General features: G+C 44.8%; 2 protein-coding genes across 3 annotated transcripts; one reads left to right on the top strand and one right to left on the bottom strand.

The window, feature by feature from the left end:
* Positions 1 to 74: 74 nt before the first annotated feature.
* On the bottom strand, positions 75 to 6,611 carry gmcl1 (germ cell-less, spermatogenesis associated). 2 transcript variants are annotated; one of them, XM_076163507.1, is made up of 15 exons: positions 4,851 to 6,611; positions 4,247 to 4,442; positions 4,024 to 4,143; positions 3,844 to 3,940; positions 3,672 to 3,769; positions 3,488 to 3,600; positions 3,335 to 3,400; positions 3,161 to 3,245; positions 2,983 to 3,073; positions 2,756 to 2,896; positions 2,522 to 2,591; positions 2,353 to 2,428; positions 2,111 to 2,256; positions 1,801 to 1,888; positions 75 to 1,722 (listed from the first exon to the last, which is right to left on the bottom strand). In XM_076163507.1, exons 2-15 carry the CDS (start codon positions 4,433 to 4,435, stop codon positions 1,582 to 1,584), a joined length of 1,521 nt encoding a protein of 506 aa, XP_076019622.1. In that variant the 5' UTR covers positions 4,436 to 4,442; positions 4,851 to 6,611; the 3' UTR covers positions 75 to 1,581. The 2 variants fall into 2 exon arrangements, with proteins under 2 accessions (XP_076019622.1, XP_076019623.1); XM_076163508.1 differs by lacking the exon at positions 4,851 to 6,611 and adding an exon at positions 4,570 to 4,817.
* A 145-nt stretch (positions 6,612 to 6,756) lies between these two features.
* On the top strand, positions 6,757 to 12,974 carry ggcx (gamma-glutamyl carboxylase). Its single transcript, XM_076163506.1, has 15 exons — positions 6,757 to 6,961; positions 7,132 to 7,335; positions 7,425 to 7,583; positions 7,701 to 7,866; positions 7,954 to 8,032; positions 8,133 to 8,239; positions 8,327 to 8,490; positions 8,603 to 8,904; positions 9,320 to 9,451; positions 9,664 to 9,815; positions 9,911 to 10,080; positions 10,206 to 10,336; positions 10,424 to 10,571; positions 10,712 to 10,916; positions 10,991 to 12,974. Exons 1-15 carry the CDS (start codon positions 6,937 to 6,939, stop codon positions 11,142 to 11,144), a joined length of 2,298 nt encoding a protein of 765 aa, XP_076019621.1. The 5' UTR covers positions 6,757 to 6,936; the 3' UTR covers positions 11,145 to 12,974.
* The last annotated feature ends 650 nt before the right edge of the window (positions 12,975 to 13,624 follow it).

Raw genomic sequence — 13,624 nt, 5'->3', positions numbered from 1 at the left:
TTTGGACTGCATTACTACTAAATTAAAACTAAGTTATTGAGACAAAGCAACAGGAAGACGACGACAAACTCCAGTAAAGCTTCTGTTGGATATATTTTAATGAGTATTATTAAATATGCTCCATTATATACAGATAATGGAAGGCAACACTGTAAGGTGACAAGTGGAACAACTGCAAAACAAAATCTCTTAAAAAAAACAAGAAGCAGCGACTTAACTCCAGACTGTATAAAGTCATCCATAGAATTGGTCCAAAACATTCCATTAAACGTTCTTATACATTCTATAAAATGTAGTTTCCAAGCTGGAATTTTGGGTGAAACCAATTCAATTATGAAACCAGTCTGACTCAAACACTGAGATGAAGCAAGAATGAGATCTGTGACCTAAGCAAGAACGGTGATACGCTGCCACAAAAGTGTAAGCGTGACACACATCAGTAAAAAGTGAGCTCCCTGATCACTTTAACATGATTGCTAAACCATTAATATGCTGAGAGATAAGTGATCTTAGAGGAACCGCACATATGATTCTATTATTGCTGACGTGAGAGAATCAAATGCCTGGACATCAAAGTCAATCAAAGATCAGTTAATTAACTTGTGGTAGCGTCAACAAGTAGCAGTTCAGACTTCATCCTGTAGGGGGCAGGGCTGCTCCGAAGAATGACATTACTATCAAGCACCAGTGGGAGAGGAGATGATGGATGGTGAAAGCTGTGCTGTAAGAAGCAGGAGCGTCATGTGATCAGCACCACAGCAAGACGGGAGCGTTTATTGGCAGTCAACTGTTATCTTTAACAAAAATTAATCCATACATCTGAAGTAAAAAATTAAATAACAAACATCAAATAAAAGCAACGGATGGTGAAAAATCAGAGCGGCGGCTCTTCGGGCGACCGGACGACCGCGCCGCAAAAAAAGTACAAGTCAATTTTGTTCCGAGGGCCAACAGATTTCCTGAGGCGCCGCTTCAGTAACCAGTGATCTGAGTGAGTGATACAGTCCGGTGTGATGAGGTGAAAGGTCAACATGTCCCCGCAAAACGCGCAGGGTCAAAACTCAATACTGAACGATTTAACGGTGCAACGAAACGCCTCAGAAAAGCAGCATCACAACGCTGGTATCAGTCTGATGAGGAGGATGATGAAGATGACTACAGGCCCTAAGCCCGCCCTTGGGTGCTGTTCCCTTTTGATGTTCCAAGATTCACACTCCCCTCTTCCAAAATCAACTCAAGTGGTTGTGTAAACTTTATTTCACGCTCAGAGTCTGATGCTGATATCCAGCTCAAAGCGAGTGGAGCTTTTCCCATTCTGGAATTTGATCCCAGAACTCCCGATTGGGTCCAAGGAGAACGGAAGCCGCCTTGCAGCTAAATCAGGATGTCGTTTAAAAAAGAAAAAGAAAAAAAGCACCTTGTACATTTTCAACAAAGACTTGATGAGTTACAAGAACATGCAGACGACGTGTTGTGTTAAAAATGTGCTGCTGGCCTGTTGGGCTCGTGTAGGTGAGGAACACGGGAGGAACACGTGAGTGGAGCCTTTCCTCTGGGAATGGTGGCGTCGCCGTGCGGGCATCAACACGTGGTGCGGGAGCCGACGTCTTGTTCCGACGAGTCTGTCCGGTGGTCCATGTGCGTCGAAGTGTACATGAAGTTGCAGCAGACGTAGAGGGGGAACGACAACAAGCGGCTGTCCAGGTTCATCACCACGTACTCCTGAGGGAAACGGAAGGGGGCGGAGTTTGAGTGTGACGGCGGCGTAGACAGGTCGTGACAAGATGGCGGCGCTCTTACCTGGTCTTTCTCCAGCGTGAGGAGCTGGTATCCCGTGGAGCGGCTGCACACCAGCTTCCCGCGGGTGTCGAAGGAAGCGAGACGCAACCTGCAGCGAAGGACAGAAGGTACGTGCAGTTACGACTTATATCAGCAACTTTAAACGTGTTTCAATCAAATGAACTCTTTCTGCTCACCGGCGAGTTAAACTTCAGGTAAACAGTGTTGCTGAAACATTTTGTGAATCCTCCGTAAAATAACATGGATTGAACATGAGGGGGTCAACTATAGGAGGAATGGTTTCGGGTTAAAGGCGAGCGTCTGCACTGACCTGTACGCCAGGTGCCTCCGAGGCTGCAGGCTCACAGCGCCCCCACATGGCTGACTCAGGGTGTTCCTTTTGAAGATGATGAAGCGGTTGGTGTAGGTCACCAGCATGTCAAACCCAAAGTTAAAGCCCGTCCATCGCCAGCAGTACTGAGGTGCAGGAGGAAGGAGAGGGGAGGATTTTACCGTTTTTGATCTCGAGCAGTTACATTGTTAAACATCAACGTGCGAGATCTTCTAACTCACGTCGCCGTCTTTGTTCAGCTTCCTGCCGCACCGCATGCTGCTCAGCTCAAACTCCTCCTTGTTGGCCTCCTGCGGCCTGAGGCAACACAGTAACATTTGTCACGGTAACCGCATGGAGATGAGAGACGTTGCGGTTTTGTATTTAATATGGATCGTGTCAGATTCTCACCCGTAATCGTTGTCGAATTCTGTCCGCAGCATCGCAAACCACTGGTTTTTGTACACCAACGTTAACCAATCTGAGAGAATTAGACAGGAATAGAAATACATACACACGTTACTATGTAGTGGAACAGCTGAGTGTATTAAAGGTTGAAGTTTGGGTTTCATTAAGCCAAACTAAAGCACCTTTTGTCTTTTTAATGCTGAAACAAATAACAGCTTTTCAAGATTTTGGTCTTACCCGGAGGCAGAATGTTGTCTCTCTCCACGATGCGCGCCGACGCCAGGTCGTTGATGATGTACTGCAGACGAACGTGCTTGAACACCGAACAGAACGCCGCTCCTTCCTCCGTGTTCAGGAAGGGCTCTGACTCACACAGGTCTGCAGAAACGTGATGGAATCTTAATCTGTGCCCAGGGCGGGTTGTGAACCTGTGACTTCCTCTACTTAACGCCACGTGACCTCACCTGTCCTGCGTTTGCAAAGCCAGGCGTCTGCGTCAGCCAGGAGCTGCTTGATGGGGCCGTCCCACGAAGGGTTAATCTGCAGGAACATCCACTGGAGAGAGACGAAAAGAGAGAGAGGGAGAGCGTTGCCGTGAGAGACGCTCAGTGTGCAGAATAACGGGCGTGTTTGTGTCCGTACCTTCTTCAGAGCCGTGTACACGTCCATCTCCACCTGCATGACGAAGAGGTCAGACGACTGGATGAGCTGCTCCATGACCTCTGACCTGTAAACACACAGCAGATCCAGCCTGAGTTTCCTTCCAAAAAGTGAGCGCAGAAAGACAAAAGATGTAAGAAAAAACTAAGACTTTACCCGAGTTCTTTCATCAGGTCGACGTTCTGGTGCGTCATCAGGTTGTTCAGCAGCCACTCCAGACACCTGAGGCACAAACACACATATTTACCTCCAGGAACACACACACAAACACAGACCGGTTAAACTGTGGAGATGAAAAGCAAATCTAACTTCTTCATGACCGAGTCCAGGCCGTAGATGTTGGCGCAGGCGTAGTAACCGCACACCGTCTTCACGCTGATGTTCTCCTTCATGGTCTCGCCGCACTGCTGGATCAAACCGTCCTGTGGAAGCAAACAGAACGATGAGCTCTAAGCCAATCAGAGCTGGGAAGAGCGACAAAGGAGCCACTGACCAGCTGGAGCATACAAGCGGCAGCCAGGATGCTGACGACCCTGCTGGGCTTGATCAGGACGTCGTCTCTGTACAAGGATCCAAACACCACCTGCAGAGCTACACACTGAAACAGTTAAGTGCTGCGATCAAAGCAAACCCAGCTGGCCGCTCCTCTCCCCCACGTCTCTCACCTTCAGTGTCGATGTTCTGGTCGGGGATCTCCAAGTTGATGACCATCATGTTGGATTCCTTCCACGAGCCGCTGAACATGCTGGAGAAATATCCTGACTGAAGGAGAGAGGGAGGGGTCAAGTAAGAAAGTGTGTGTGTGTGTGTGTGTGTGTGTGTGTGTGTGTGTGTTAGTTAGTTACCTGGCATAAGTAGACCTTGTGGAGGTTCCAGTCTTGTCCCAGCGCACAGATGCAGATGTCGCTGTTTTCCCCGTTCAGGAACAAAGTCTGGTAAATGTATCTCGACGTGCTTTTCAATTTCTTCCTGTACAAACAGACGGAAAACAATGAAATGAACTCTAAGTCCCCGATCACAGCCAAACTGTCAGCAGAGAGGATCGTTCCTTCACACACAGAGGTGTACTTGCCTGCGAGGCGTGTCCAGGATGGTGTCTTCCTCCTCTGCTTCGCTCTCACAGTCGCACTGAGCGTTCCTCTTCCTCTTCTTACACTCGCAGGTGTGTTTGCGGCCGGTGCCTGCGCCCTCTGTAGCCTCCTCCTCCTCCTCCGGCTCAGGAGAGGGGGACTGGAACCTGCTGCCCAGACTGCCCATCTCTGCCCTGCCAGCCACAACAAGATTAGGACAATAAGCCTTTAAAGAGCTGTAAACAAGTGTAAATTCAATACCAAAGCTCTGTATTCTTTTCAATCAATGGCAACAATAACAAACATTAACAAATACCTTACAAGATAACGATGGTTTGATTACTGCTGCCTAAAGTTTATGAAGCTTCATTTCCCTCAGATCCAGAGCTCCACAGATTTACTCCTCGGTTCTAGATTGGAGCTTTTGTACCATGTTGCCGCACTTATATCTCTGAATGTGTTATCACACAAATCCGTCGTTTAAACCATAAATAACAAGTGAAAGTCCAATTAAGCGCAGCAACGTGTTCGCTCGTCAGCTCAGGCGGATGGCAAAGAGAACCGAATAGCAAATCGTGACCGGAATGACAAAGGCAACTCACCGGGTTTATGAAGGTAACCGTGTTGTGTTGTCTCCGGTCTGTCAGTCGTGATAAGCTAACATTAAACGCTAGCTTCCATTTGCCAGATTCCCAAACAAAAGCAGGTCAGAAGGGGAGAAGCTTGAATTCTCTCTGACGCTCCGTTCAAGCCGCCGCACGATACACCTTGTATCGTTATCGTATCGTTACATTTTGTTTTAAGAAACAATGTGAATGTAAACGCAGAGCCGTGGAGTGAAACTGCAGCTTTGAGGTTTGCCTTTTTGTTATTTTGTCTTCTTCTCTCTCGCAAATATACACGTCAGAGGTGCGTGGTTTGCTCAGTGGGACACCTATCGTCAGACAGTGGAACTACAGATGTCTGGAAAACAAATTCCACTATCCGCACTAACAGTAATTTACAATTACGAGTGTGAATTATTGAGGATGATAATGAATAAAGTAGCTTCTCCATGCAATGCAGTTTATAGTGTATAAAAACATGAATCCATCACAAACGGTCCAATCATAAACACAACAGATTACAAAACAGGCGATGAACCCTTGTGGCTGTAGAGTCCAAAGAGCTTTGCCAAATCAACAAAGTAAACTTGGAATCAACTGTCAACTGTGGACCTTACAGTAAAATAACAAGTTAATCAAACGTTCAGTGTTCTTACCCTCTCAGCAATGCACAACTGATGTTATGTCTGAAAAATGGCTTCTCGTGTCACTCTTTGGCTGAGGTATGACCTGTCAAAAATAAGGAATTTGATCAGAGAATATCCCCCCCCAACTTTTTGACGAAAAATGTAATTGTTCTGCAAGACTCTCCTAATTCACAGCATTGCATTCTCTGTTGTATCTGAAATATAAACGTCCTATCATTTCTTTGTGATCTATTTTGTCAACCACTGACCTTTCTTTTGCTAAACTTGACCAAAACTAAAATTTTCTCCAAACCCTCAGCAAAGAATGTGACTTTTACAGAGACTGTAAACCTATCAAACCTGAAGATCACACTTTAAGAATCAACCACACCCCAGTGATGAATCTAAAAGCTTTGTTGGGATTTGACCTTTATGATGTAATTACTTACTTTGACATCATTCAAGGTGGTTCCGTTTATCTCTCCCACTATTATAACTTGGTAATATGATGTCACCAACTACTTTGACATCATTCAGGCTGGTTCCATTCATGTCTACTATAATTTGGTAATGCAAATTAAAAATACTGTCTATTTTATGTAAATTAAATGCAAACACTGGACACCTGAACAATGTCTCTGGCAATTGTGGCGATTGCAGAAATGGTACTCATTGCAACTCAACACCACACACACTCTCCAGTTACAGTAGTGAGGTGAGATTTTCACTGCTCATATCGTGTAATTTGATATATTATAAAGGTTAGATAATCTGTGATGCGTTTCCTTTCCTAGAAACTTGCTGATCAAGCCCAGGATCATGTGGAACAAATGTCGACTGAAGCCCTGTGTTGGTTGGACTCAAACGGGTAAATTAGATTAGATTAAAATCGTTGTATAATATCAAAAATAAAAATCTTACTTAACATAATGCATAATTTTAGTTAGTGAATCCAGCCAGACGGAACTTTAATAAACCTGGGACAGTGTTTATGTTTCATATATAGTTTGTATTATATCATATTTAATTTAAGCGATAATAATGTCAATAAAGTTATAAAATAGAAAAAAAAGTATTTAGCGAGGGGCACTGCTAACAAAAGATGACGTTTCATTGATTGTTGCCCACAGGGGCGTGGCTGCAGGCGAACTCAGCCAATGAGCGCCGTTAATCTAATCCACAACATTCCAAAACTTCCTGCCGCAGCTAAGCTCCTCCCCCTCCTCCCCCCCTGCCTAGCTAGCTCGCGTACGTGCGTACCATGGTGTGTGTGTGGTTGTATGTATGTGTGAGTGTCAGTGTGTTTGTTTGTGACACGTAAGTTGGAATAGAGCCGTCGCCTTCACCTGGGACCGGGAGAGCGGAGAGAGAGAGAGAGAGAGAGAGAGAGAGACGCGACTTGTGCCCCGTAACTCTGCACAAACCCGTCCGATTCTTCCGAACCAAACTCTGCTGTAATGGAAGTTGGAGAAGCGGCTGCAGGTAAGTCTTTGTGTTCGCATTGACAGACATGGTGGCGTCTGTTGTTGGTTAGCGCAACTTTAACGAGCATTTCGCCTTTGAGCTAAACCCCCGTAGGCGTTGGGAACACGCAGTTAAGTGCAGTGATTTCCTACTCGCAAGTTCCTTTATCTAACATCAAATCTGTGTAGGAGCTGTTGTGAGCAGCGACGAAGGGGATCAAAGTGTAGAGAAGGATGCAGCAGCTCCCAAACCAGAGGGGTCTCCCGTGAAAAGCAAGATAGAGCAACTGTTCGGCTTCAAAAAGGAGGACCTGACCTCCTGGCATGCCCTGGTAGCCTTGCTGAACCGCCCCACTGACCCTGCATCTTTGGGCATTTTCCGCTGCTTGTTTGGTGAGTTCAGGTGCTGCTTCCCTGGCAGATTTGATCAAACAGTTAAAATGAGAGTAAGTCTTCCTGAATGTTTTCCTGTTCTCTTGCAGGAATGCTGATGGCGATCGACATCACACAGGAACGAGGCCTCAGTCACCTGGACTACAAGTTTCTGGACGGCGCCCCCGTGTGCCGCTTCCCCCTCTTCAACTTCCTACAGCCGCTGCCACTGGACTGGATGTACTTGGTGTATTTGGTGATGTTCCTCGGTGGGTTTCACTTTGACTTCATTCTTTATTTGTACTTTATTTATATTTTCTTAAGATTTTAAGTTGTATTGATTTTTGTTGAAACCCGTGTTTGTTGCCTCGTGTTTGTCCTTGAAGGTGCGGTGGGCATCATGCTGGGTTGTCTCTACCGCCTCTCCTGCCTCATGTTCATCTCAACATACTGGTACATCTTCTTTCTGGACAAAACGGCGTGGAACAATCATTCGTACCTTTACGGCCTGATCGGATTTCAGCTCACACTCATGGACGGCAACCGATACTGGTGAGACGACGATGATGATGATTCTGTCTGTGCTCGTGTGTTTCTGTCTGATCAGACGAAGAAGTTTACGCTGGAGTCTATTTGCAGGTCGCTTGACGGATTGCGGAGACCTGTGATTAGAAACGCTCACGTGCCTCTTTGGAATTACACCATTCTGAGAACACAGGTGTGTTTGTGTGTGCCTCTGTGCGTTCTAATGACGGCCCGTGGACACAACGTGGCTACAAGCAGTCTTAACTTCTGTGCCATTTGTTTTTGACACGCAGATCTTTATTGTATACTTCATCGCTGGAATCAAGAAGCTGGACGCTGACTGGGTGGAGGGATACTCCATGTCGTACCTGGCGCACCACTGGCTCTTTGATCCTTTCAAGTAGGTATCAGCTGCTCGAGGACATTTTGCCTCCCTGTCAGACGTCTGAACTCTCAGCTGAATCTCGTGTTTTTCTGTTTATTCCAGAGCGATTCTGCCTGTGGAGTTGGTGAGTCTCCTGGTGGTGCACGGAGGAGGTCTCATCCTCGATCTGACCGCCGGGTACTTGTTGTTTTTCGACGCCACGAGACCCTTTGCCATTTTCTTTGTCAGCTATTTCCACTGTATGAACTCGCAGCTCTTCAGCATTGGTACGACTCCTCCTCCTCCTTCAAATCTCTTTGTTTCTCCCCTGAGCTGCAGTCCGAAACGTTTTTCCTATTTATGAGTTTGTCATTCTGTGTTCATGTGGACTTTCCACAGGAATGTTTGCCTACACGATGCTGGCCACCAGTCCTCTCTTCTGCTACCCAGACTGGCCACGTAGGTTCTTCGCCCGTTTCCCGACATTCCTCAGGGCGGTGCTGCCGCTCACGGCTCCTGACCCTCAGCCCAGCGTGTCCTGTGTTTACCCCGAGGCCAAGACCGCGAGCACAGAGCGCCAGGAGACACCAGCTGTCACCAAGCCTTCAAAGCTCAGACTTAAACACAAGCTGGCCGCCATCTTTACCATCATCTATGTTGCTGAGCAGCTTTTCCTGCCATACTCCCATTTCATCACACAGGTACGTCTGCTTAATATGTTCAACTTTGAGATTTCTAAAAGCTTTTGTGTTTGATCGAGATGTTTTTTGAAGAGTTCTCTGTGCTGTCATTTAAAGCCTTTGAAGGGCGTCTGAGTCACCGGGTAGAGAGAGTTGCTCAATCTGAGTCAACACAGTGAGGAGTCCACAGCAAACAGCAGCTCAGACAGCGTGGGGGTGAAGGCCCTGGTAACGGTTGGAAACGTGACCGCTCACAATCCGACTGTTCTCATATGAACACCTGGGATTCAGTTGTTTTAGTATTCGTTCATACAGAAATCAGGAAAATCTGAAACACACTCACTTAGGTCCGATTTAGCTGCACAATATACTGGCTGGCCAGTATATACATACTGTTTTATATTAGTAATATAATTGTACATTTGTCTCTATTCAGGGTTACAACAACTGGACCAATGGCTTGTACGGTTACTCCTGGGACATGATGGTTCACTCCCGCAGTCACCAGCATGTGAAGATGACTTACAAAGACGGAAAAACTGGAGACATTGGATATCTGAACCCAGGGGTGAGTGACAGTGAACCACAGAGGAACAACTATAACTCTAATCTATTTATTTAGCTTTCAAATTAACGAGGAAGACGACAAGAAAGAGTCGGAAGCAGTTACTAATCTTTGTGTGAAGGATGATACCGTCCTAACTCTTGACATTTGTGGAGGTTTTCCTGAAGCTGAGCGGCTCTACTAATGAACTGATTCTTGCCTGGTCTGTGCCGCAGGTGTTCACGCACAGCCGTCGGTGGAAAGACCACGGAGACATGCTGAAGCAGTACGCCACCTGTCTGAGTCTCCTCCTGCCTCGGTACAACATCTCTGAGCCCGAAATTTACTTTGACATCTGGGTGTCCATCAACGAACGCTTCCAGCAAAGGTATGAGACACTTCATTCAGTAACAAATGGCAATGACTGTACTTTTACAAACATCGAAATAACAACAAGTGGCTGTTTCAAATTTGCTCTCAAAGGATCTTTGATCCCCGTGTGGACATAGTGAAAGCTGATTGGTCTCCTTTCCGACCGAATTCGTGGCTGATGCCTCTGCTGGTTGACCTCTCACCCTGGAGGACCAAGTTCCAAGAGATTGAGGGCAGTTTGGATAATCAGACTGAGATCGTCTTCATTGCTGATTTTGCAGGTTTGAAATCTCTTCCATATTGATTAGATATGCTATCATGTGTTTTGTTTGTTTACCTATTGGATTGTTAGGACAAGATACTGTGCATTTTTCCATTTGAGCTAAAACAGCATCTCACCTTGCAGGTCTCCACTTAGAAAACTTTGTTAGTGAAGATTTGGGCAACACAAGCGTTCAGGTGCTGCAGGGCAAAGTGAATATCGAGATAGTAGAAGAGAAGAAGAACTACACTCTGCAGCCCGGTGAGCAGATGAAGGTAAAACAAAATCATCACTAGCGTTAAACACCTTCACTCGGACATGCAGACATTTACCACAACGTGTGTGTGTGTGTGTGTGAGCAGGTGCCTGCTGGAGCCTATCACAAGGTTTACACCGTATCTGAGGAGCCCTCCTGCTACATGTACATCTACGTCAACACCACGGAAGCAGCTCTTCAGGAGAACTTCACCAAGCTTTTTGAGCTCCAGGAACGCGTTCGCAATGGAACAGGTAACCAAAGCTTTCTTCACTTTGAATGATTTGGGTTGGATTTATGATTTAAATACAGCATTTGTTAGCCTTGGAGCTTTACCAATTGGGCTATTTGAAGTGGCAGCTCTCTGTCTGAACCTGTATGTCCCGCCCCACAGAAACCGAGCCCCTTCCACCTGAGCTGCAGCCACTTATGACTGCGGACGACGACGACAGCGCAGAGGTCAACGCCACCGACCCAGTTGTGCAGCTGTTCCTGAGGAGGCAGCGTCGCATGAAGGAGGTGAAGAAACGCAGGGAGGCCGGCATACTGGAGAGATTTAACCGCTTCGCTGTGAAGAAATACTACACAATACGGAGGGGGTGAGTGTTTGGTCTCCTGAAAATGTAAAACCATACATAAATGTGTCACTAATGAAGTGTTTCTTTACTTTAAGGTTCTTGATGACTTGCATAGCTGTAAGGAATCTAGCAGTGGGTCTTCCCCCAGTGGAACAGCTGACGCAAGAAGTCGCCTTTGCCAACATGAAAGAGTCAGAAGTCAATCAAGACGAGCGGCTCAAAGATGAAGTCGGCCACGGAGAACTTTAAGTCCCTCCCAGGTGGCAGAAAAACTTAAGTGCAGACAAGTGCTGCATCACACATTTCCAAAAGACGGATTTCCAAAAGTGAATGATGACTACTGGACTGTAACTACACTGGGGCAAGACTACCTAGACATTTTTTAAAGGTACATTTTATGCCTCTGAAACAAAGCATTTCAGTTGAATTCCATAGTCAGTATTTTTGTCTGGGCATTTTGAATTATTGCAGAGGGTTTGCTCATGGTGACGGTATCTAAGGAGACTGAATATTCACAGATGCACACGAAACATATCTGATAATCCTTGATGGTATATTTTACATTCCTTGTTGGGTGAAGTATTTAGAATGACTAATGAGTAATTTGTATGGGGGCTTGAAATCCTCGAAAAAACATTGGTAGTTTACAAGGTTTGAGAAGTGCTTGGATTTTTGAATGAAGTGCTGGAAATTGTTATTGCATTTTTTCTATATTGAATCCCTATCTGGTTGAATCATTAGCTTTTTAGATAAAGAAATAAAATGGTTAGTGTCAATGACTGTTGGCAAGAAGAACACAAACATGGCTTAAACAAGGAGCAAATCAGGAGGAACCAGGTAGTTACCATAGTCACTGATGACTAATACAGGTGAGCATTCAGAATCTGTGTTCTACACTTCAAGAATTTGAACTTGAATGTTCCCTGAATTTACACCAATGGATCCCAGTGCCATTTGAAATTCTAGTGCTTTCTTTTTCATAAACCAAGATATGGGCTTTTCACAAAATTGAACGATTTGGTCCATGGTTACACTGTCATTTTGGGAAATCGGACCAAAAATTAAATTTGCCCCAAGCTTACAGAAAATAATCCTTGTGTCCTGTAGATGCTGATTTTAAAAAATTCAGAGCTCCAGCTCTTAAATTGACCAAGATATGGGCTTTGGAAAATTGGACCAAAAATTAAATTTGCCCCAAACTTACGGAAAATGATCCTCGTGTCCTCTAGATGCTGCTTTTAAAATTTTAAAGCTCTAGCTCTTAAATTGACCAAGATATGGCCTTTTTTTAAAAACAAACGATTTGGTCCATGGTTACACTGTCGTTCATCAGGCATCATTCATTCCTCACCATCCAGGCAGAAATGGCATCAATTTGTGTGAATTTGGGGCAAATTGGGGAACATTGAAAATATTCGAAAAACGTTGACCCGCGGGTCATCGATTGTTGAAACTAGAGAAAACTTGAAAAGCCCATATCTTGGACAAGGAAGGAGATAGAGAGCTAAAATTTCAAACGCAGCATCCAGGCAGAAATGGCATCAATTTGTGTGAATTTGGGTAGAGGAAGGAAGAATGGGACTGTCGTTCAACCTCTGTCGTTCGGGAAAATTGGACCAAAAATTAAATTTGCCCCAAACTTACAGAAAATGATCCTCGTGTCCTGTAGATGCTGATTTGGAAAATTTTACAGCTCTAACCCCTAAATTGACCAAGATATGGGCTTTTTAAAAAACAAACGATTTTGTCCATGGTTACACTGTTGTTTGGGAAAATTGGACCCAAAATCTTATTTGCCCCAAACTTACAGAAAATGATCCTCATGTCCTGTAGATGCTGATTTTGGAAATTTTAGCGCTCTAGCTCTTAAATTGACCAATATATGGGCTTTAAAAAAAACAGAACGATTTGGTCTCATTTTGGGAAATCGGACCAAAAATTAAACTTACCCAAACTTACAACAATGGATCCCAGTGCCATATTGATGCAGTGTTTGAAATTCTAGCGCTCCAGCTCTTAAATTAACCAAGATATGGGCTTTTCATTAAAATGAAGAAATTGGTCTCTGGTTACACTGACGTTTTTGTGACAGTTGTCATTTCTGCCGAAACCTGGGATTGAACAAGGGGCCTTTAGATCTTCAGTCTAACGCTCTCCCAACTGCGCCATTTCGGCTGATATGTATACATTTCTGACACTTAGATTATCTGAGAAGATATGGGCTTTTTACAAAAAATTACTATTTGGTCCATGGTAACACTGTCATTTTGGAAAATCGGACCAAAAATTAAATTTGCCCCAAACTTAAACCAATGGATTCCAGTGCCATATAGATGCTGTGTTTGAATTTCTAGCGCTCTAGCTCTTAAATTAACCAAGATATGGGCTTTTCACACAATTGAACGATTTGGTCCATGGTTACACTGTCATTTTGGGAAATCTGACCAAAGATCAAATTTGGTCTAGATGCTGAGTTTGAAATTCTAGAGCTCTATAGCTCTTTCCTTGTCCAAGATATGGGCTTTTTACAAAAACAAAGGATTTGGTCCATGGTTACGCAATATGTGTGACAGTTGTGATTTGTGACGAAACTTGAGATTGAACCAGGGGCCTTTAGATCTTCAGTCTAACGCTCTCCCAACTTTAGCGCCATTTCGGCTGATATGTATTCAGTTCTTACACTGAAATAAGCTGAGAAGATATGGGCTTTCTACAAAAATGAACGATTT

Source organism: Genypterus blacodes, unplaced genomic scaffold (assembly GCF_046128005.1).
Source record: "Genypterus blacodes isolate CSIRO-AG114 ecotype Tasmania unplaced genomic scaffold, CSIRO-AGI_Gbla_v1 ptg000133l_1, whole genome shotgun sequence".
Taxonomy (NCBI): domain Eukaryota; kingdom Metazoa; phylum Chordata; class Actinopteri; order Ophidiiformes; family Ophidiidae; genus Genypterus; species Genypterus blacodes.
This window is presented reverse-complemented; position numbering and strand designations above follow the sequence as displayed.